At 41.6% G+C, this 23,148-nt stretch overlaps 2 protein-coding genes across 2 annotated transcripts in view; both read left to right on the forward strand.

Annotated features, from left to right (window-relative positions):
- The first annotated feature begins 316 nt into the window (after nucleotides 1-316).
- LOC124033309 (DNA-directed RNA polymerase III subunit RPC4-like) lies at nucleotides 317-11,059 on the forward strand. The gene is made up of 9 exons (XM_046345300.1): nucleotides 317-484; nucleotides 5,559-5,727; nucleotides 5,826-5,869; nucleotides 8,808-8,965; nucleotides 9,094-9,218; nucleotides 9,317-9,485; nucleotides 9,575-9,825; nucleotides 9,906-10,058; nucleotides 10,392-11,059. Exons 2-9 carry the CDS (start codon nucleotides 5,560-5,562, stop codon nucleotides 10,509-10,511), a joined length of 1,188 nt encoding a protein of 395 aa, XP_046201256.1. The 5' UTR covers nucleotides 317-484; nucleotide 5,559; the 3' UTR covers nucleotides 10,512-11,059.
- A 3,336-nt stretch (nucleotides 11,060-14,395) lies between these two features.
- Nucleotides 14,396-23,148, forward strand: part of LOC124034318 (glycerol-3-phosphate acyltransferase 4) — a 46,222-nt gene continuing 37,469 nt past the window's right edge. Inside the window, exon 1 of the mRNA XM_046347335.1 lies at nucleotides 14,396-14,576. The gene's annotated coding sequence lies outside the window, so the exon portion shown is untranslated. The remainder of the gene's footprint in view (nucleotides 14,577-23,148) is intronic.

Raw genomic sequence — 23,148 nt, forward strand, 5'->3', positions numbered from 1 at the left:
TAAAGCCCATGCCGAAATAATCTCAAGGTAATTTCAAACCAAATCATCGGGTTTTGAGTGTGTATTCAATTTTAAAATAATCGTGACTACACCTGATGTGTGATTTAAAAAAAATGGGCCTAAGCCATATGACAATATGTATAATTGCACGAAATTATCTTCACAATAGAAAATATCACTCCAAACTACGGGATCTTCAAAAATTAGCAGCACTGGTGATTGGTTTACCCTCTCCAGTACAGTAGGTGGCGACATGCACCCCCAACCAACCGCCATATTGAAGTAGAAGAAGAATTCCGCGCACGTGATCCGGGAATAACACAAATCTGCCAGGATTAGCAGTCATGGCGCTGTACTGCCGATAATGCCGACTTTTCTTGTTGACCAATAACGTAAGAAATCGCCACGGATTTGCTTATTGAAGGGGTGCAGTCGATTTAAACGCAATTCTCTTGGTTTGGTGAACATCTAAAGAAGCAATCAGGTAATTTGAATAAGGCAACAATATCGAAAACGCATTGTCAGAGTCATAGCTAGCTAGATAATGTAAACAGCAGGCATTGCTGACATGTGTTGACATGAACTCATTGATTAGCTGTTATACCAATGGCCTAACAAAACGGCCCTGTAAAACTTGAATAATTTGCTATCAAAGACAAACATTAAAGGCGCGCTCTGTATTAGCGCAATATATAATTTTTCTGTAGCCTAACTTTACCCTTACTCCTAAAGGTCCAAAGACCTTGTACGTTAGACGTGGACTGGCTCTGGCAGCCAAATACTTCATATAAACGTAAATCGATTCTTTCAATTGCGATACGGTTCTAGAAACAACGCCATAGGCGGTGCATGAGTCAAGTTTGGGGGAGTACATTTTCACCATAAAAAATAAAGCATTCCATGTATCATCGCATTTGCTGACTTATGTAAAAGAGCCTACTATTCGTAATGTGATGAATAGATTGGATCGTCGTGATTTCGGCTAATAATATAACTCAATCACTGTTAGTTCTCTTGGTTCCTACAAGAGCACAAAACATGTACATTCTAGCCATCTTTGAAAAGCAAATCAGGTAAAGAGCTTTTTTGTCTTAAAGGGGCAGTGTTAAAATCACATTATTTGTCATTTGCACCGAATACAACAGCTTTAATAGACCTTACCGTGAAATGCTTACTTACAAGCCCTTAAACAACAATGTACTTCAAGAAATAGAATTAATCAAATATTTACTAAATAAACTAAAGTAAAAAATGAAATCAATAGGTAACACAAGAAATGTACATAACAATAACGAGGCTATATATACCTATATACTGGTACGAGTCAATTTGTAAAGTGACATAGATAATAAACAGCAAGTAGCAGCAGTGGGGGCGGGGGAATAAAATAACAAGGTTATTAACAGGGGATACCTGTTCTCTTGCCATAACTGATTTGACAGAGAAATATCAGGTAGATAGCCAGCTGCAGCTATAACCAAGCTATGCTAGATAGCTTCTGTCAGCTTGGCTAAACACAAGGTCAGCGCAGGCTTTAGCCTAAGCATAGAACTGAATCACACCATACCCAAACTGGACGCGTGCCAACGTGCGCAAATTGATTTTGTCCCCCACACCAAACATGATCACGACACGCAGGTTGAGATGTCAAAACAAACTCTGAACCAATTATATAAATTTGGGGACAGGTCGAAAAGCATTAAACATTTATTCCAATTTCTCTAGCTAGCTTGCAGTTGTTAGCTAATTTGTACAGGGATATAAACGTTGAGTTATTTTACCTGAAATACACAAGGTCCTCTACTCCGACAATTAATCCACACGTAAAACAGTCAACCAAATCGTTTCTAGTCATCTCTTCTCCTTCAGGCTCTTTCTTCTTTGGACTTTATATGGCTATTGGCGTCTAACTTTCATAAAGGTGTATTACCACGATCGACCGACCTCTGTTCATCTTCAAATCATCCACATGCCATCTCCTCATTGGTTATCGGCCTCTATAAACCAATGAGGAGATGGGAGAGGCAGGACTTGCAACGAGTTCAGCGTCACAAATAGAACTGACTTCTATTTTAGCACTTGGAAACGCAGACGTTCGTTGGCGAGCGCGAGCAGTGTGGGTGCAATGATTGACTAACATGTATGTGTACATTTATTTTGCAACGCTCACGCATGCGACGTGAGTGGTGTGGTCAGCATCTCAGGGTCCTCAGTTTCTAAACTGGTTTCTTTCCATTGCAAAGCTAACTTCGCTTACCTTGCTGTACTCACTACTGCCCTTGTGTGTATCTTTGCCATTCAATCACAAACATCAAACCACACCCCCAAGACAACTCTTGTTTGCCTGCTGTCTTGGCCTTTCTTAATGAACATGGATGAAAAATGAGGCCAAATCAGGAAGTGCAGTCACCCTTTAACAAAACTTGCCCGGCCAGAAGAGATACTATGGTCTATAGGCGCTAAAGATAGTAGCGTCGATAAATGGGTTACATGCATATACACTCCCCGTCATATTTATACTCCAACATTTTGGATGTCAGATATAATGTTTAATATGAGGGAACAGTATAGAACAGTGTTTCCCAACCCTGGTCCTCGAGTTGCCCCAACAGTACACATTTATATTGTAACCCTGGACAAGCACACCTGATTCAACTTGTCAACCAATCGTCAAGCCCTCAATGAGTTGAAGTTCTTTTTTTAAATATAAGTATTTGGACAAATTCACTTTGTATTAAAAGTTTAGTATTTTGTCTCCTATTCTTAGCATGCAATGACAACATCAAGCTTGTGACTCTACAAACTTGTTGGATGCATTTGCAGTTTGTTTTAATTGCTTCGGATTATGTTTTGCTCAATGAGAACTGAATGGTAAATAATGTATTATCATTTTGGAGTCACTTTTATTGTAAATAAGAATAGAAGATGCTTCGGAACACTTCTACATGAATTTGGATGCTACCACAGTGGTAACCTTAGGATTTTCTTCAGCAGCAGTGTCAAAGTTGGCGTGGGGGATGGTGGGCATAGCTAATGGCATAGTCTCCGACCAAAATTTTAGTCCCCCTCTTGGCCCCAGAGGCAAAATGTTGCTGTTTTAAAGTTAATTTCCTTCAATTCAACACGTTTTGCATGCTTTTAAATTGTCAGAAAAATATATATATATTTATATATACAGTGCATTTGTAAAGTATTCAGACCCCTTCACTTGTTCCTCCTTTTATGTAACAGCCTTATTCTAAAATGGATTAAATAGTTTTTTTCCTCCTCATCAATCTACACACATTTTTGAAATGTATTAGAAATAAACATATCACATTTACATAAGTATTCAGACTAGGGATGCACTGTATATCGGTGAACATATCGGAAGCTTCCGATATTAGCTAAAAATGCGTGTCCCGAAGCCACTCCTGCGTTGTCTTTGCTGTATGTTTAGGGTCGTTGTCCTATTGGAAGGTGAACATTCACCCCAGTCTGAGGTCATGAGCAGGTTTTCATCAAGGATCTCTGTATTTGCTCCGTTCATCTTTCTCTCGATTCTGACTAGTCTCTCAGTCCATGCCTCTGAAAAACAACCCCACAGCATGATGCTGCCACCACTTTTATTTTTTTATTTTTTAACCTTTATTTAACCAGGCAAGTCATTTAAGAACAAATTCTTATTTTCAATGACGGCCTAGGAACAGTGGGTTAACTGCCTGTTCAGGGGCAGAACGACAGATTTGTACCTTGTCAGCTCGGGGGTTTGAACTTGCAACCTTCAGGTTACTAGTCCAACACTCTAACCACTAGGCTACCCTGCTTCACTGTAGGGTTGGTGCCAGGTTTCCTCCAGACGTGACACTTGGCATTCAGGCCAAATAGTTTAATCTTGGTTTCATCGGACCAGAGAATCTTGCTTCTCATGGTCTGAAAGTCCTTTTGGTGCCTTTTGGCAAACTCCAAGTGGGCTGTCAGGTGCCTTTTTACTGAAGAGTGGCTTCTGTCTGGTCACTCTACCATAAAGGCCTGATTTGGTGGAGTGTGCAGAGATGGTTGCCTTTCTGGTAGGTTCTCCCATCTCCACAGAGAAACTCTGGAGCTCTGTCAGAGTGACCATCAGGTTATTGTTCACCTCCCTGACCAAGGCCCTTCTCTCCCGATTGCTCAGTTTGGCTGGGTGGTTCCAAACTTCTTCCACTTATAAATTATGGCGGCCACTGTGTTCTTGGTGACCTTCGATGCTGCAGAAGTTTTATTTATACCCTTCCCCTGATTTGTGCCTCGACACAATCCTGTCTCGGAGCTCTACGGACAATTCCTTCGACCTCAGAAGTTGCTCCACTTTTATCAAGGGGCCCAATGTGTGCCATGAAAACGCACCCCACACCACCACCACCAGCCTGCAACGTTGACACACATGATGGATGCATGTATTGTGGTTTTTGCCATGCCCTTGTCCCCCCCATCAGCATAAAACAGCAGGATCCAGGCTTCTTCAGTCCAGGCAATGTTTTGGTTTTCATTCCTTAGCCCACTGCAACTGCAGTTTCAGCAAAAAAAAAGCAAGAAGTGTAACTCTTTGGCTGCCATACCCCATTTGTGTCAAGGTACGATGAGTTGTGCATTCTTTTATGGGTCTTTGGGCACCAATGTCGTACTGGACTGTCAGTTGACTAACTATCCCATCTGTTGTTCTGCACAAGTCAGCCTCCTTTGTCCTTTTTCATCAGTGAACTGTTTTTCGACCACTGGTCTTGATAGATTTTCCAGGTGACATCAATAATGGATCATAGTTTTATCCCGCAATCACCTGATCAGTCTGTCACTGAAAGTGTTTTGTACACTGTACATCATTGGTTTTGCCAAGGGCCGAGAAGATTCTTAGTTTGAGCTAGTTTCCTGCAATCCTACACATTTGCCATGAGGTTGAGAGAAAATGTGCAGTTTTTTTAGAGCCAAATTTCCTGAAATTCTATATCTGAGTGACTAAAATCTAATAACAAAATCAATGAGGCCTCATGACATTTTGGGAATTTTAGATTCTCGCTGACAGTCTCTAGTTTTTTTTATTTTGGTGATTGTAGGTTCTCAAAGATCTAATTGAAAAATAATTAGCTCCAATATATTTTCTACTTTATATTTGGTTTGAGTCGTTTAAGTTTACACTGAATGTGTTACCATCCGAGTGGCCTGCCACTGCTAAATGAATATAGGGGAAACAATGTACCATGATTATGGATAATTATGAATGAATCCAGAATAATGATGAATGACAAAGTAAAAGGAACAATGATCATACCCCCTAAAACATTGTGACTTCCACTCTTTTTGGCAATGGTGAGAGGATAGCAGTTTTGGGGGAGCATGATCTTCAGATAAAATCGCCTGATATATGAAACATTTGATCTCAAATCCAAAGTGCTGGAGTATCGAGCCAAATCAACACATTTTTAGCTTAAATATCCACATAAATACAGAGGGGAGTATAGGTGTTCTTATGAAGACTTCTTGTGTGGACAGTTGTCATCTGTTTTTAGCTTTTCAAGTAAATTATTTCTAATTGCTTTGTCCAGGATGGCTGAGCCAGGCTCAAGCAACCCCGGTGGCCCTTCTCACACTCCGGCAACTCCCGGAGGGAGTGGCAGGGGTTTGGTGATGGGACGCCGGCTACCAGCTACTATCTCCCCTGGCCGTCTCCCTTCCATGCGCTCCAGAGACCTCACCCTGGGAGGTGTGAAAAAGGTAGGCTCAGTGAATTGTATACCATGTTTAATGGTCTCACCAGAACTTTTGTATTTGTTTAACGAAGTAAATCTTGACTCCCATGTTTTATCTTTCAGAAAACATTCACCCCTAACATTATTGGCCGCAAAGCTAAAGAAGAGTAAGTTCAGTTGTTCAGTCTGTGACGATATATGAAGCTCTTCCTTTGTCCTTGGTGAAACAAGAAATTGCCAAGAAACTGAAGATGTCGTACAACGCTGTGTACTACTCCCTTCACAAAACAGTGCAAACTGGCCCTAACCAGAATAGAAAGAGGATTGGGAGGCCCCGGTGCACAACTGAGCAAAAGGACATGTACATTATGACTCTGGGATGCTGGCCTTCTAGGCAGAATTCCTTTGCGCAGTGTCTATTCTTTTGCCCATCTGAATCTCTTCTTTTAATTGGCTAGTCAGAGAGATGGCTTTTTCTTTGCAACTCTACCTTGAAGACCATAATCCAGGAGTCGCCTCTTCACTGTTGACGTTGAGACTGGTGTTTTGTGGGTACTATTTAATGATGCTGCCAGTTGAGAACTTAAGGCGTCTTTCTCAAACTACACACTCTAATGTACTTGTCCTCTTGCTCAGTTGGGCACCGGGGCCTCCCACTCTTTCTATTCTGGTTAGGGCCAGTTTGCGCTGTTCTGTGAAAGTGGTAGTAGTACACAGTGTTGTACGACATCTTCAATTTCTTGGCAATTTCGCATGGAATAGCCTTAATTTCTCATAACAAGAATAGCCTGACCAGTTTCAGAAGAAAGTTCTTTGTTTCTGGCCATTTTGAGCCTGTAATCGTACCCGCAAATGCTGATGTTCCTGATACTCAACTAGTCTAAAAAAAGCCAGTTTTATTGCTTTAATCAGAACAACAGATTTCAGCTGTGCTAACATAATTGCAAAAGGGTTTTCTAATGATCCGTTAGCCTTTTAAAAATTATAAACTTGGATTAGGTAGCACAATGTGCCATTTGAACACAGGAGTGATGGTTGCTGATAATGGGCCTCTGTACACCTATGTAGATATTCCATATAAAAATCAGGCGTTTACAGCTGCAATAGTAATTTAAAACACGAACAATGTCTACACTGTATTTCGGATCAATTTGATGTTACTTTAATGGAATTTGTTATAGCTTTTCTTTCAAAAACAAGGACTTTTCTAAGTGAACCCAAACTTTTGAATGGTAGTATGTGTGTGTATATGTATGTGTGTATATATACAGTTGAAGTCAGAAGTTTACATACACCTTAGCCAAATACATTTAAACTCAGTTTTTCACAATTCCTGACATTTAATCCTAGTAAAAATTCCCTGTCTTAGGTCAGTTAGGATCACCACTTTATTTTAATAATATGAAATGTCAGAATAATAGTCGAAAATGTATTTATTTCAGCTTTTATTTCTTTCATCACATTCCCAGTGGGTCAGAAGTTTACATACACTCAATTAGTATTTGGTAGCATTGCGTTTAAATCGTGTAACTTGTGTCAAACATTTTGGGTAGCCTTCCACAGGCTTCCCACAATAAGTTGGGTGAATTTTGGTTCATTCCTCCTGACAGAGCTGGTGTAACTGAGTCAGGTTTGTAGGCCTCCCTGCTTGCACACGCATTTTCAGTTCTGCCCACAAATGTTCTATAGGATTGAGGTCAGGGCTTTGTGCTGGCCACTCCAATGCCTTGACTTTGTTGTCCTTAAGCCATTTTGCCACAACTTTGGAAGTATGCTTGGGGTCATTGTCCATTTGGAAGACCAAATTGCTTCAATATATCCACATAATTGTTCTTCCACATGATGTCATCTATTTTGTGAAGTGCACCAGTCCCTCCGGCAGCAAAGAACCCCAAAAACATGATGCTGCCACCACTGTGCTTCATGGTTGGAATGGTGTTCTTCGGCTTGCAAGCCTCCCCCTTTTTCCTCCAAACATAATGATGGTCATTATGGCCAAACAGTTCTATATTTGTTTCATCAGACCAGAGGACATTTCTCCAAAAAGTACGATCTTTGTCCCCATGTGCAGTTGCAAACTGCAGTCTGGCTTTTTTATTGCAGTTTTGGAGCAGTGGCTTCTTCCTTGCTGAGCAGCCTTTCAGGTTATGTCAATATAGGACTAGTTTTACTGTGGATATAGATACTTTTGTACCTGTTTCCACCTGCATCTTCACAAGGGCCTTTGCTGTTGTTCTGTGATTGATTTGTACTTTTCGCACCAAATTACCTTCATCTCTAGAAGACAGAACGTGTCTCCATGCCTGAGCGGTATGACGGCTGCGTGGACCCATGGTGTTTATACTTGCGTACTATTGTTTGTACAGATTAATGTGCTACCTTCAGGTGTTCGGAAAATGCTCCCAACCATGAACCAGACTTGTGGAGGTCTACAAGTTTGAGTTCTTTGCTGATTTCTTTTGATTTTCCCATGATGTCAAGCAAAGAGGCACTGCATTTGAAGGTAGGCCTTGAAATACATCCACAGATACACCTCCAATTGTCTCAAATGATGTCAATTAGCCTAGCAGAAGCTTCTAAAGCAATGACATAATTTTCTGGAATTTTCCAAGCTGTTTAAAGACAAACTGGAAAAATGACTTGTCATGCACAAAGTGGATGTCCTATCCGACTTGCCAAAACTAGTTTGTTAACAAGAAATTTGTGGAGTGGTTGATAAACAAGTTTTAATGAGTCCAACCTAAGTGTATGTAAACTTCCGACTTCATGTATGTATGTATGTATGTATGTATGTATGTATGTATGTATGTATGTATGTATGTATGTATGTATGTATGTATGTATGTATGTATGTATGTATGTATGTATGTATGTATGTATGTATGTATGTATGTATGTATGTATGTATGTATGTATGTATGTATGTATGTATGTATGTATGTATGTATGTATGTATGTATGTATGTACCTCAAGATGAGTGCGCTAGCTGTAGGTCTGCTAAGTGACAAAAATTGAAATACAGTGCATGATTCTGAAAAATTTCCAGCACATACTGGATCTTAGGAATGACCATATGTTGAGAGTTTGACTTTCGTCTACCATAGGCAGAAGGTTGAGGGTGGACAAAGGAGGGAGAGGAGGGAGAACGATCGGGGTCGTGAGCGAGGTGGTAGGGGCGGTCGGGGCCGGGGACGTCCAGAGGTCATCCAGTCCCACTCTATCTTTGAGCAGGGGCCTGCAGAGATGATGATTAAGAAAAGAGGTATGGCCGGGTCATTCATTCAGCTGGGATTCCATTACATGTTATATGGTGTAATATTTTGTGTAGACCATATTGATGTATTGTGATTTGTGTTTTAACCCATGAGTTTCTTCCTGTGCTCCAATCAGGTGGCTATGAAGGTGAGAGAGATGCACCAAGTGTGGGTCCCTCACCCATCATCAACATCAAGAAGGAGAAGAGGGAGACAGAGGAAGAGACCAAAGAAATTTTGCGCGCTCTGGAACGAGACAATGTGAGTTCTCCATGTACCTATGTCTCATCATGCTGTCTGCCTGTGCATTTATTCCTTGCCCACTTACTTAAAAGTAATTTTCAACTAATTTCCACCAGTTCCTGGATGACCCTCACCTAAGGAGTGACGTAAGGAGCTGTCCTGTCCAGCTGCCCCTGGCTGTGTCAGGGTGGGGATTCAAGGAGGAAAGTGATGTGACAGCCTCCTCCAAACCAGACAAGACTGAAGAGGATAGTGAGGCCATGGACGGCACAAATGCAGTCAAAGGTAACAATAATCCATGTCAGTTAAAATGAAACAATTTGGCAAAACAATGGGCTCCAACTGTCCAGCCATGTGTCTCCCTCCCTCTTCAGTGAAACAGGAGCCAGAAGATGCGCTAGAGGTAAAGAAGATGGAACCCACTTTCAGACCACCACCTCTCCCTGAGCCTGAAGTTTTATCTGCGCTGCTGGAGAGCTGGAGTCAGACCAAAGAAGAGGAGCTGTTCTTCATTCAGCTTCCTGACTCCCTACCAGGGCAGCCGCCCACCCAAGAGGTCAGGCCAGTGAAGACAGAGATGCAGTCAGAGGATGGACAGTCCATGCTTTTGAAAACGGAATCTCAAGTAGGTATTTAAATATGTGGTTCAGAGAGCAAGACTACTGTGTATACGATCAGTTTCCATGTCTGTCCTCTGTGGAATAGGAGGAGCAGCAGGAGGAAAACAGTTGTCATCTGAGGGACCTGCAGGAGGGTCTGGTTGGAAGGCTGTTGGTGCGGAAGTCTGGTCGGGTTCAGCTCATACTGGGGCATGTCACACTAGATGTGGCTCTGGGAACCTCGTGTGCATTCCTCCAGGTCAGAGAGAACAACCTTTGGCTTCTCATGGTTGGTTAAAATCATATGATGCACACCAGATGATCAGTATCAGGATGATGTCACTGGAAATACTTATCTTCCATCTTTTTTACTACAAAACATAGAAACCTGCCGTTTTTATGTTGATGTTGGGGGAGGTGCTGATGTTTTTTCAACTTGATGTTGAAAGAAGTTGAATTTCCCTTTAAATCTTCACTTCTCTGTAGTTTTATAGTTGTACAGTATGTAAACATGTACATATTATTTTATGTTTTCCTTGTATGTCATTGTCTGACAAGCCCCCCCCCCCCCCCCCCCCTCTAATTCCATTAGGAGCTGGTGTCAGTTGGAACAGGAGAGGGCCGGACTGGTGACTTGTCAGTGCTGGGACACATCAAACACAAATTGGTCTGCTCGCCAGACTTTGAAGCCCTGTTGGAGAACAGAGTATGACGTACCATTAGGCAATTTCTACACTACAGTGGGGACCTAATCCAGAAAGACACACAGACCATGCAGTGCTGTATCAGGTCTATAAAGACAGTAGTACCACAAGCAGACAACTCCCAGCTTTTTTCAGGTGTCCATTGTGGTTAATTGGTCCTGGAAAGTCGCAGAATGTGTAATAGAAAGTCAGAGCTCCTACCACTATTTTGTAAGAATAGACAGCTTGTTTACGGAACATTGTATTTATTTTTCTCTCTGCAGAAAGTGATAGGAGAATATATTTTGAGATGTGTTCTAAAAAAAGATGTGCTAAAAAAAGATGTGCTAAGTGACTCCAATAAATGGAAGGTACAGTATTCTCTTCATGAATGTGCCAAATTCCATATGTCCTGTTCCAGTGTTATAAGCAGATCATACTATCAGGTCTATGCTCGTGAGGGATAAGTTGGAAAAGTAATATTGCCCCTGTAGTATCCTGTAAACGTATACCTAAATTACTGGATGTAAGATGACATTTTACTTGGATGTAAGATGAATAAAAAGAACAAAGAAAAGTTCTTGTGTGCTTTATGTATTCTTCAGACCCCTTGACTTTTTCCATATTTTACGTTACAGCCTTATCCTAAAATTGATTAAATCCAAAATGTTCATCAATCTACACACAATACCCCATAATAAAAATAGAAAATGTATTAAAAAGATAAATTAAAAATAAACATACCGTATTTACGTAAGTATTCAGACCCTTTGCTATGAGACTTGAAATTGAGCTCAGGTTCATCCTGTTTCCATTGATCATCCTTGATGTTTCTACAACTTGATTGGAGTCCACCTGTGGTAAATTCAATTGATTGGACATGACTTGGAAAGGCACACACCTGTCTAGAAGATCCCACAGTTGACAGTGCATGTCAGAACAAAAACCAAGCCATGAGGTCGAAGGAATTGTCCGTAGAGCTCAGAGACAGGATTGTGTCGAGGCACAAATCTGGGGAAGGGTACCTGCAGCATGGAAGGTCCCCAAGAACACAGTGGCCTCTATCATTCTTAAATGGAAGAAGCCACCAAGACTCTTGCTAGAGCTGGCCGCCCGGCCAAACTGAGCATTCGGGGGAGAAGGGCCTTGGTCAGGGAGGTGACCAAGAACCTGATGGTCACTCTGATAGAGCTCCGGAGTTCCTCTGTGGAGATGGGAGAACCTTCCAGAAGGACAACCATCTCTGCAGTACTCCACCAATCAGGCCTTTATGGTGGAGTGGCCAGACGGAAGCCACTACTCAGTAAACGGCACATGGCGGCCTGCTTGGAGTTTGCCAAAACGCACCTAAAGGACTCAGACGATGAGAAACTAGATTCTGTGGTCTGATGAAACCAAGATTGAACTCTTTGGCCTGAATGCCAAGCGTCACATCTGGAGGAAACCAGGCACTGCTCATCACCTGGCAATACCATACCTACAGTGAAGCAGGGTGGTGGCAGCATCATGCTGTGCGAATATTTTTCAGTGCCAGGGACTGGGAGACGACAGGATCGAGGGAAAGATGAACGGAGCAAAGTACAGAGAGATCCTTGATGAAAACCTCCTCCAGAGAACTCAGGACCTCAGACTGGGTTTACACTCGCATTAACATCTGCTAACCATGTGTATGTGACAAATACAATTTGATTTGAGGATCACCTTCCAACAGGACAACGGCCGTAAGCACACAGCCAAGACAACACAGTAATGTCTTCAGGACAAATCTCAATGTCCTTGAGTGGCCCAGCTAGAGCCCGGACTTGAACCCGATCAAACATCTCTGGAGAGACCTGAAAATAGCTGTGCAGAAACGCTCCCCATCCAACCTGACAGAGCTTGCGAGGATCTGCAGAGAAGAATGGGAGAAATTCCCCATATACAGGTGTGCCAAGCTTGTAGTATCATACCCAAGAAGACTCGAAGTTGTAATCACTGGCAAAGGTGCTTTAACAAAGTACTGAGTAAAGGGTCTGAATACTTATGTAAAAGTGATATATCCGTTTGATTTTTTTATACTTTTGCAAAAATGTTTTTAAACTGTTTACTTTGGCATTATGGGGTATTGTGTGTAGATTGAGAGGGGAAAAAAACATTTAATCAATTTTAAAGTAAGGCTGTAATGTAACAAAGTGAAAAAAGTAAAGGGTCTGAATACTTTCTGAATGCACTGTAGGTTGGTCATCTAGGTTTGTACCTGTAGACTTTCCATCACCATGGAGAAAATTGATGCATGATATAGTAATTGAGTATATTGAGACATCAGAACAATTTATATAGCCCTTCTTACATCAGCTGATATCTCAAAGTGCTGTCCAGAAACCCAGCCTAAAAGCCCAAACAGCAAGCAATGCAGGTGTAGAAGCATGTGGCTTGGAAAAACTCCCTAGAAAGGCCAAAACCTAGGAAGAAACCTGGAGAGGAACCAGGCTATGAGGGGTGGCCAGTCCTCTTCTGGCTGTGCCGGGTGGCACAAAAATGACCAGCATGGTCAAATAATAATAATCACAGTAGTTGTCGAGGGTGCAGCAAGTCAGCACCTCAGGAGTAAATGTCAGTTGGCTTTTCATAGCCGATCATTAAGAGTATCTCTACCACTCCTGCTGTCTCTAGAGAGTTGAAAACAGCAGGTCTGGGACAGGGAGCACGTCCGGTGAACAGGTCAGGGTTCCATAGCTGCAGGCAGAACAGTTGAAACTGGAGCAGCAGCACGGCCAGGTGGACTGGGGACAGCAAGGAGTCATCATGCCAGGTAGTCCTGGTTCTAGGGCTCAGGTCCTCCGAGAGAGAGAGAAAGAAAGAGAGAATTAGAGAGAGCATACACCGGATAAGACAGAAGTACTCCAGATATAACAGACTGACCCTAGACCCCCGACACATAAACTACTGCAGCATAAATACTGGAGGCTCAGGAGACACCGTGGCCCCATCCGATGATACCCAGGGACAGGGCCAAACAGGCAGGATATAACCCCACCCATTTTGCCAAAGCACAGCCCCACACCACTAGAGGGATATCTATTTTTTTTTTTACTAGGCAAGTCCGTTAAGAACAAATTCTTATTTTCAATGACAGCCTAGGAACAGTGGGTTAACTGCCTGTTCAGGGGCTGAACGACAGCTCAGGGATTCAAACTTGCAACCTTTCGGTTACTAGTCCAACACTCTAACCACTAGGCTACCCTGCCGCCCCAAGTGCTTTGTGAAGTAGCTCAGTTAGTGGAGCATGGTGCTTGCAATACTAGGGTTGTGTTTTTCAATTCCCATGGGGGACCATACGAAAAATGTGTGCACTCAACGCTGTGAATAAGAGTGACTACTAAAATGAAACAGGAATTAATAGACCATTTCAGTTTCACATAGAAATAAGTTGCATTTGCAAAGTATTTCAAGAAACTGGAAAACATATTAATCAAGCAAGTATTTATATATTCCACAAGTATTATCAGACTCAAATTTCAAATCCTGGTAAACACTCAAATACATTTAGTTAAAAAAAAAAATTCAGAAAAGTTGTACACTGGGCCCAGACCAATATAGGCATCATCGGCATTGCAAAGAAGTTGCAGCACTCCCAACCCCAAACTACTTCCCGCGGCTATTTGGTTAACATTTTTAGTGTATTTTCAACTGTAAACCATGATGTGAGATTATGATTTATATTTAGTCTAGCCTGGATTGCTTTAACTAACTAAATCAGATGTATGATTGCCCTCAATATTGGACCTACTGTTACGCGTTGCAAATGTGTCTTTTGTGGTCAGTACCCAGCCATGCTTCAGTGTTTCCACGTCCCACCACCAGGTGTCAGTTTAGAGACACGGAGGGAGGGTGTTTTTGTTCTTGCTGATAAACACGAGACACCAAAACCAACGAGATTATCGCAGGAACATCTGATGCGCAGCATCATAGTTCGTCCAGAAATACTTTCATCACGTTGCATCCTCGCAACTATCCGATAGCCACCGGGTGGAGACAACAATGTGAGAGGTCCGACACAAAGCCTGATACAAAGACGGCTAACATCGTTGCTGATCGGACAACCTTGTGTACTAGTGAGTACATTCATGTAACTAAACACGTTTCAGTTAATTGTTCGTATCGTGTCAACGTCGTCTTCCATGATAGAAAGCTAACGGTAGCTAGCTCAAAACTCGACAGTTTAATATTAGCCTAGCTTGCCAGCTAGTAGTGTGATGTTGATATATGGGGATGGGTGCATGAATCGTGACACATTACTGTAGCTAGCAACTCTGTAAAATCTTAAAGCCTATCTGTTACTAATGACATCACTTTTTTTGTAAAATGTACCTCCATCATTTGATCGATTATCATACGGTACAATAGCAGCCCCCTCTATTTCTACACCCCAAATAATGTAATTATACTGGAAATAGCCAGCCAGCCTAGCTAGCTATATAGCTTTCATGGCTAGCTATAACACCAGAAACGGCTGGTTAGCTGTACGTTAGTCTGATTTGATCTGGCTGTGTAATACACAATTAATTGGTAAGTAACTACACCCTGAAACGAATACCTGTAAAATCGTGTAAATATTCATACAAGCCATAATGTTAAATACAATTACATTTAAACGTACTATATCGGTTGTCTGTGTGGTCTGTCCGAAAGTTCAAACAATATCCAAAGGAAAGTCAACTTTTAGAGGGCATATAGGTATATGGTTCGGTTAGGCACTGAGGTAAAATTTGTTTTATATTTGGATATTCGGTAACGTTACTCTCTCTTCGACAGCTATTGAACCAAGCATGACAATGAACATTTTATTTTATATTCGGAATCGGTGGAGGATGGAGAACAATTAACACATTTTTTATGTTAATAAAAAAAACAATTTCAAACTTTATTAAAGGTGCACTATGCAGAAATCGCTCCGCCATACCTGGTTGCTAGAATTCTAATAGTTTGCCCAATTTCAGTTTGTGACGAAACAAGCAAGTATAGTGTAGATAATCACTGTACCATTTAAACTACTGTGAAATATATTTTCCATAAACAAAAATATTTTATTTTCAGCTGTTTGAATCTAGTGTATAAAACTGGAAGTAGAAGAGCAAAAACAAAACTTAAGATCAGGAAGCATAGAACAGCACACATAGAACAGATCTACCACTTATTATTCTTGCTTTCAATGATTGACTGATCTACAACACATTCCTATATGAATTTGGTCATGTTGCCCAAAGATGTACATATGGCAGTTTTCATTATTATAATTTTTTTCAAAAAAGTGTAGATTATTCTCCATCCTCCCCTGATTTAAAATATACTATTTTCATTGTTATGGAATGCTTGGTTCAATTGTCATTGAGGAGATAACCAAATATACAATATAAAACACATTTTACCTAGGTGCAGAATCAAACTGTATAGATAGATAGAGTGCCTTCAGAAAGTATTCACACTTAGTTACTGTGTTTTGCATTTGTAGGGCATTACACACGATACCCCATAGTGTGGTGGAATTTTGTTTTTCGAAATTTGTACAAATTAAGCTGAAATGTCTTGAGTCAAGAACCTTTTAACCCCTTTGTTTATGGCAAGCCTAAATATGTTCAGGATTAAACATTTGCTTAACAATTCACATAATACACTATATATACAAAAGAATGTGGATTTGGCTATTTCAGCCACACCTGTTGCTGACAGGTGTATAAAATCGAGCACACAGCCATGCAATCTCCATAGACAAACATTGGCAGTAGAATGTCCTTACTGAAGAGCTCAGGGACTTTCAACATGACACCGCAAGTGCTGTTGTTGTGACAAGGAAACGTATAGGAGCAACAACGGCACAGCTGCGAAGTGGTAGGCCACACAAGCCCACAGAATGGTACCACCGAGTATTGAAGTGCATAGCATGTAAAAATAGTCTGTCCTCGGTTGCAACACTCACTACTGAGTTCCAAACTGCCTTTGGAAGCAACATCAAGAACAGTTCGTCGGGAGCATCATGAAATGGGTTTCCATGGCCAAGCAGCCGCACACAAGCCTAAAATCACCATGTGCAATACCAAGCATCAGCCGGAGTGGTGTAAAGCTTTCTGCCATTGGACTCTGGAGCAGTGGAAACTTGTTGTCTGGAGTGATGAATCACGCCTCACCATCTAGCAGTCTGATAGACAAATCTGGGTTTGGTGGATGCTAGGAGAACGCTTCCTGCTCCAATGCATAGTGCCAACTGTAAAGTTTGGTGGAGGAGAAATAATGGTCTGGGGCTGTTTTTATTGTTCAGGCTAGGCCCTTTAGTTCCAGTGAAGGGAAATGTTAATGTTACAGCATACGCTGGCATTCTAGACTATTCTGTGCTTCCAACTTTGTGGAAACAGTTTGGGGAAAGCCCTTTTCTGTTTCAGCATGACAATGCCCTAGTGCACAAAGTGAGTTCCATACATAAATTATTTGTCGAGATCGGTGTGGAAGAACTTGACTGGCCTGCACAGAGCCCTGACCTCAACCCCATCCAACACCTTTGGGATGAATTGGGACGCCGACTGCGAGCCAGGCCGAAATGCCCAACATCAGTGCCCGACCTCATTAATGCTCTTGTGGCTGAATGATAGCAAGTCCCTGCAGCAATGTTCCAACATCTAGTGGAAAGCCTTTCCCAGAAGAGTGGAGGCTGTTATAGCAGCAAAGGGGGACCAACTCCATATTAATGACCATGATTTTGGAATGAGATGTTCAATGACCAGGTGTCCACATACTTTTGGTCATGTAGTGTATGTTGGATGGACTCACTCTGTGTGCATTAATAGTGTTTAACATGGTTTTTGAATGACTACCTCTTCTCTGCAGCCCACACATACAATTATCTGTAAGGTCCCTCAGTCGAGCAGTGAATTTCAAACACAGATTCAACCACAAAAATCATGGACGTTTTCCAAGGCCTCACAAATAAGAGCACCTGTTGGTAGATGGGTCAAAAACAAATACACATTGACTATCCTTTTGAGCATGGTGAAGTTATTAATTATAATTTGGATGGTGTATCAATACACCCAGTAATACAAAGAAACAGGGGACCTTCCTAACAGTTGCTGGAGAGGAAGGAAACCGCTCAGCGTTTTCACCACAAGGTCAATGGTGACTTTAAAACAGTTACAGAGTTGAATGGCTATGATAGGAGAAAACTGCAGATGGTTACCCCACAATACTGACCTAAATGACAGAATGAAAAGAAAAAAGCCTGTACAGCAGGGGTTCCCAAACGTTTTTGGCTCACAATCTAATTTTGATATCTGAAAATTCTTGAGACCCCAACTATGTGAAAAAAATGATGTAGCCTAATTATCAGCCAATGTTAACTTTTTTTATTTGGGGCTATGGCAGTCAATTAAAAAACATTCTAACCATATTTCTATTCTATTCTATTTTATTTTTATTTTTTATATTTCTGATTGCAAATTAGTCAGACATAAGATACATTATCTCACCAACACTAATGAGATGGGTGTGCTTGATGCATGTCGAGTCGGAGATTCTGAAAGTCAGGGGGCGTGGTCGACAGTGCGCACCTCATCTCTTCTGTCAAATCCAACTTGGATCGATATTTGGTTTTAATGCAGACAAGAGCACTGAATCTAGCTTCCCACAGATATGAGCTGGCGAAGGGTACCAAGAGTGTTATGGTGCTTTCAAAACAAATGGCAACTTGGAAAAATACAAGGTGAAATCATGACGTCAGTGATCTTCAGGTCGGAAAGTCTGAGCTCTAAAGTCGTGTCCAAAAGTTTTGAGAATGACACAAATATTAATTTTCACAAAGTCTGTTGCTTCAGTGTCTAGATATTTTTGTCAGATGTTACCATGGAATACAGAAGTATAATTACAAGCATTTCATAAGTGTTAAAGGCTTTTATGCAAAGAGTCAATATTTGCAGTGTTGACCTCTGCAATCCGCCCTGGCATGCTTTCAATTAATTTCTGGGGCAACATCCTGACTGATGGCAGCCCATTCTTGCATAATCAATGCTTGGAGTTTGTCAGAATTTGTGGATTTTTGTTCACCCGCCTCTTGAGGATTGACCACAAGTTCTCAATGGGATTAAGGTCTGGGGAGTTTCCTGGCGATGGACCCAAAATCTCAATGTTTTGTTCCCCGAGCCACTTAGTTATCACTTTTGCCTTATGGCAAGGCAAGGTGCTCCATCATGCTGGAAAAGGCATTGTTCTTCACCAAACTGTTCCTGGATGGTTGGGAGATGTTGCTCTCGGAGGATGTGTGTTGGTACCATTCCTTATTCATTAGGCAAAATTGTGAGTGAGCCCACTCCCTTGGCTGAGAAGCAACCCCACACGTGAATGGTCTCAGAATGCTCTACTGTTGGCATGACACAGGACTGACGGTAGCGCTCACTAGAGGTTGACCGATTATGATTTTTCAACGGCGATACCGATTATTGGAAGACCAAAAAAGCAGATACCGATTAATCAGCCAATTTTTGTATTTATTTATTTGTAATAATGACAATTACAACAATACTGAATGAACACTTATTTTAACTTAATATAATACATCAATAAAATCAATTTAGCCTCAAAAATGTGAAACGTGTTCAATTTGGTTTAAATAATGCAAAAACAAAGTGTTGGAGAAGAAAGTAAAAGTGCAATATGTGCTGTGTAAAAAAGCTAACATTTAATTTCCTCGCTCAGAACATGAGAACATATGAAAGCTGGTGGTTCCTTTTAACACGAGTCTTCAATATTCCCAGGTAAGACGTTTTAGGTTGTAGTAATTATTGGAATTAAAGGACTATTTCTCTCTATTAGATTTGTATTTCATATTCTCTTAGGCACTTTACTATTGCCAGTGTAACGGTATAGCGTCCATCCCTCTCCTCGCCCCTACCTGGGCTCGAACCAGGAACACATCGACAACAGCCACCCTCGAAGCAGCGTTACCCATGCAGAGCAAGGGGAACAACTACTCCAAGTCTCAGAACGAGTGACGTTTGAGACGCTATTAGCGCGCACCCAGCTAACTAGCTAGCCATTTCACATCGGTTACACCAACCTAATCTTCAGGAGTTCATAGGCTTGAAGTCATAAACAGCTCAATGCTTGAAGCACAGCAAAGAGCTGCTGGCAAAACCCATGAAAGTGCTGTTTGAATGAATGCTTACAAGCCTGCTGGTGCCTACCATCGCTCAGTCAGAAGTCAGACTGCTCTATCAAATCATACACTTAATTATAACATAATAACACAGAAATACGAGCCTTTGGTCATTAAAATGGTAGAATCCGGAAACTATCATTTCGAAAACAAAACGTTTATTCTTTCAGTGAAATACGGAACTGGTCCGTATTTTATCTAACGGATGGCATCCCTAAGTCTAAATATTGCTGTTACATTGTACAACCTTCAATGTTATGTCATAATTATGTACAATTCTGGCAAATTAACTACGTTCTTTGTTAGGAATAAATGGACTTCACACAGTTCGCAATGAGCCAGGCGACCCAAACTGCTGCACGAACACAAGAGAAATTACACAATTTCCCTAGTTATAAGAAATTCATTTTAGCAGACAATATTAACTAAAAATGCAGGTTTAAAAATATATACTTGTCTATTGATTTTAAAGAAAGGCATTGATGTTTATGGTTAGGTGCATTGGTGCAACGACAGTGCTTTTTTTTGCAAATGCGCTTGTTAAATCAAATCAAATCAAATCAAATCAAATTTATTTATATAGCCCTTCGTACATCAGCTGATATCTCAAAGTGCTGTACAGAAACCCAGCCTAAAACCCCAAACAGCAAACAATGCAGGTGTAAAAGCACGGTGGCTAGGAAAAACTCCCTAGAAAGGCCAAAACCTAGGAAGAAACCTAGAGAGGAACCGGGCTATGTGGGGTGGCCAGTCCTCTTCTGGCTGTGCCGGGTAGAGATTATAACAGAAAATGACCAAGATGTTCAAATGTTCATAAATGACCAGCATGGTCAAATAATAATAAGGCAGAACAGTTGAAACTGGAGCAGCAGCACAGTCAGGTGGACTGGGGACAGCAAGGAGCCATCATGTCAGGTAGTCCTGGGGCACGGTCCTAGGGCTCAGGTCCTCCGAGAGAGAGAAAGAAAGAGAGAATTAGAGAGAGCATATGTGGGGTGGCCAGTCCTCTTCTGGCTGTGCCGGGTGGAGATTATAACAGAACGTGGCCAAGATGTTCAAATGTTCATAAATGACCAGCATGGTTGAATAATAGTAAGGCAGAACAGTTGAAACTGGAGCAGGAGCATGGCCAGGTGGACTGGGGACAGCAAGGAGTCCTCATGTCAGGTAGTCCTGGGACATGGTCCTAGGGCCCAGGCCAGTTGAAACTGGAGCAGCAGCATGGCCAGGTGGACTGGGGACAGCAAGGAGTCATCATGTCAGGTAGTCCTGGGGCATGGTTCTAGGGCTCAGGTCCTCCGAGAGAGAGAAAGAAGGAGAGAAGGAGAGAATTAGAGAACGCACACTTAGATTTACACAGTTAAATCATCCGTTTGTCGAAGTAGGCTGTGATTCAATGAGAAATGAACAGGCACCGCATCAAATATATGCAACACAGGATACACTACATAAACTAGTAATATCATCAACCATGTGTAGTTAACTAGGGATTATGTTAAGATTGATTGTTTTTTACAAGATAAGTTTAATGCTAGCTAACAACTTACCTTGGCTTCTTGCTGCCCTGGCATAACAGGTAATCAGCCTGCCATGCAGGCTCCTCGTGGAGTGCAATGTAAGGCAGGTGGTTAGAACGTTGGACTAGTAACTGGAAGGTTGAAAAAACGAATCCCCGAGCTGACAAGGTGAAAATCTGTCGTTCTGCCCCTGAACAAGGCAGTTAACCCACCGTTCCTAGGCCGTCATTGAAAATAAGAATGTGTTCTTAACTGACTTGCCTAGTTAAATAAAGGTGTAAAAAATCGGCAAATCGGTGTCCAAAAATACAGTTTACCGATTGTTATGAAAACTTGAAATCGGCCCCAATTAATCGGCCATTCCGATTAATCGGTCGACCTCTAGCGCTCACCTTGTCTTCTCCGGACAAGCTTTTTTTCCAGATGCCCCAAACAATTGAAAAGGGGATTCATCAGAGAAAATGACTTTACCCCGGTCCTCAACAGTCCAATCCCTGTACCTTTTTGCAGAATATCAGTCTGTTCCTGATGTTTTTCCTGGAGAGAAGTGCCCTTCTTGACACCAGGCCATCCTCCAAACCATCCTCCTCATTGTGCGTGCTGATGCACTCACACCTGCCTGCTGCCATTCCTGAGCAAGCTCTGTACTGTTGGTGCCCCGATCCCGCAGCTGAATCAACTTTAGGAGACGATCTTGGCGTTTGCTGGACTTTCTTGGGTGCCCTGAAGCCTTCTTCACAACAATTGAACCGCTCTCCTTGAAGCTCTTGATGATCCGATAAATGGTTGATTTAGGTGCAATCTTACTGGCAGCAATATCCTTGCCTGTGAAGCCCTTTTTGTGCAAAGCAATGATGACGGCATGTGTTTCCTATGCAGGTAACCATGGTTGACAGAGGAATAACACTGATTCCAAGCACCACCCTCCTTTTGAAGCTTCCAGTCTGTTATTCGAACTCAATCAGCATGACAGAGTGATCTCCAGCCTTGTCCTTGTCAACACTCACATCTGTGTTAACGAGAGACTCACTGACCAGATGTCAGCTGGTCTTTTGTGGCAGGGCTGAAATGCAGTGGAAATGTTTTTTGGGATTCAGTTCATTTGCATGGCAAAGAGGGACTTTGCAATTAATTGCAATTCATCTGATCACTCTTCATAACATTCTGGACTATATGCAATTTGCCATCATTCAAACTGAGGCAGCAGACTTTGGAAATTAATATTTGTGTAATTCTCAAAACTTTTGCCCACGACTGTAGAATGAGGCCTGTGTTTCCGAGTTGGAATTCCGAGTTTGATGACTGTTCAAAAATAACCCATTACTTATGTAAATAAGTTTATTCTGTTTTTTAAATATTTTTAATACATTTGCAAAAATTTCTAAAATACTTTTTGCTTTGTCATTATGGGGTATTGTGTGTAGATTGATGAGGAAAACAAATAATTTAATACATTTTAGAATACGGCTGTATTGTAACAAAATGTGGAAAACGTCAAGGGGTCTGAATACTTTCCTTATGCACTGTTTCAAGAAGCAGAAGAAGTGAAAACAGCATCATTGTCATCAACATTGTTGCTTGTGCTGCATTGACCATGCAGACTGAATGCAAGTGTCTCATGGTCAAGCATCAACAAATGCGCTCCTTGAGTGACGAGGCGTGGCTAGGTCTGTGTGGAAAGCGGCATGAAGAGGGAGAGCGGAGAGAGATGACTCAGATAGCTGAGTAAACTATAGAAACAGACGTTACACACGGCGTATCACATTTAACAATCCAAACATTCAAATACCGTTATAGAAGGTAAAGTACAACCCCAACCGTTCTGTGCATCAATACCGGTTTACCGTAAAATACGGTATACCACCTAACCCTAGGCCAAGGTCCGGAGCCTGCTGGTTTTCTGTTCTACCTAATAATTACTTGCACACACCTGGTGTCCCAGGTCTAAATCAGTCACTGATTACAGGGGAA

The sequence above is a fragment of the Oncorhynchus gorbuscha genome, linkage group LG04 (assembly GCF_021184085.1).
Source record: "Oncorhynchus gorbuscha isolate QuinsamMale2020 ecotype Even-year linkage group LG04, OgorEven_v1.0, whole genome shotgun sequence".
Lineage (NCBI taxonomy): Eukaryota > Metazoa > Chordata > Actinopteri > Salmoniformes > Salmonidae > Oncorhynchus > Oncorhynchus gorbuscha.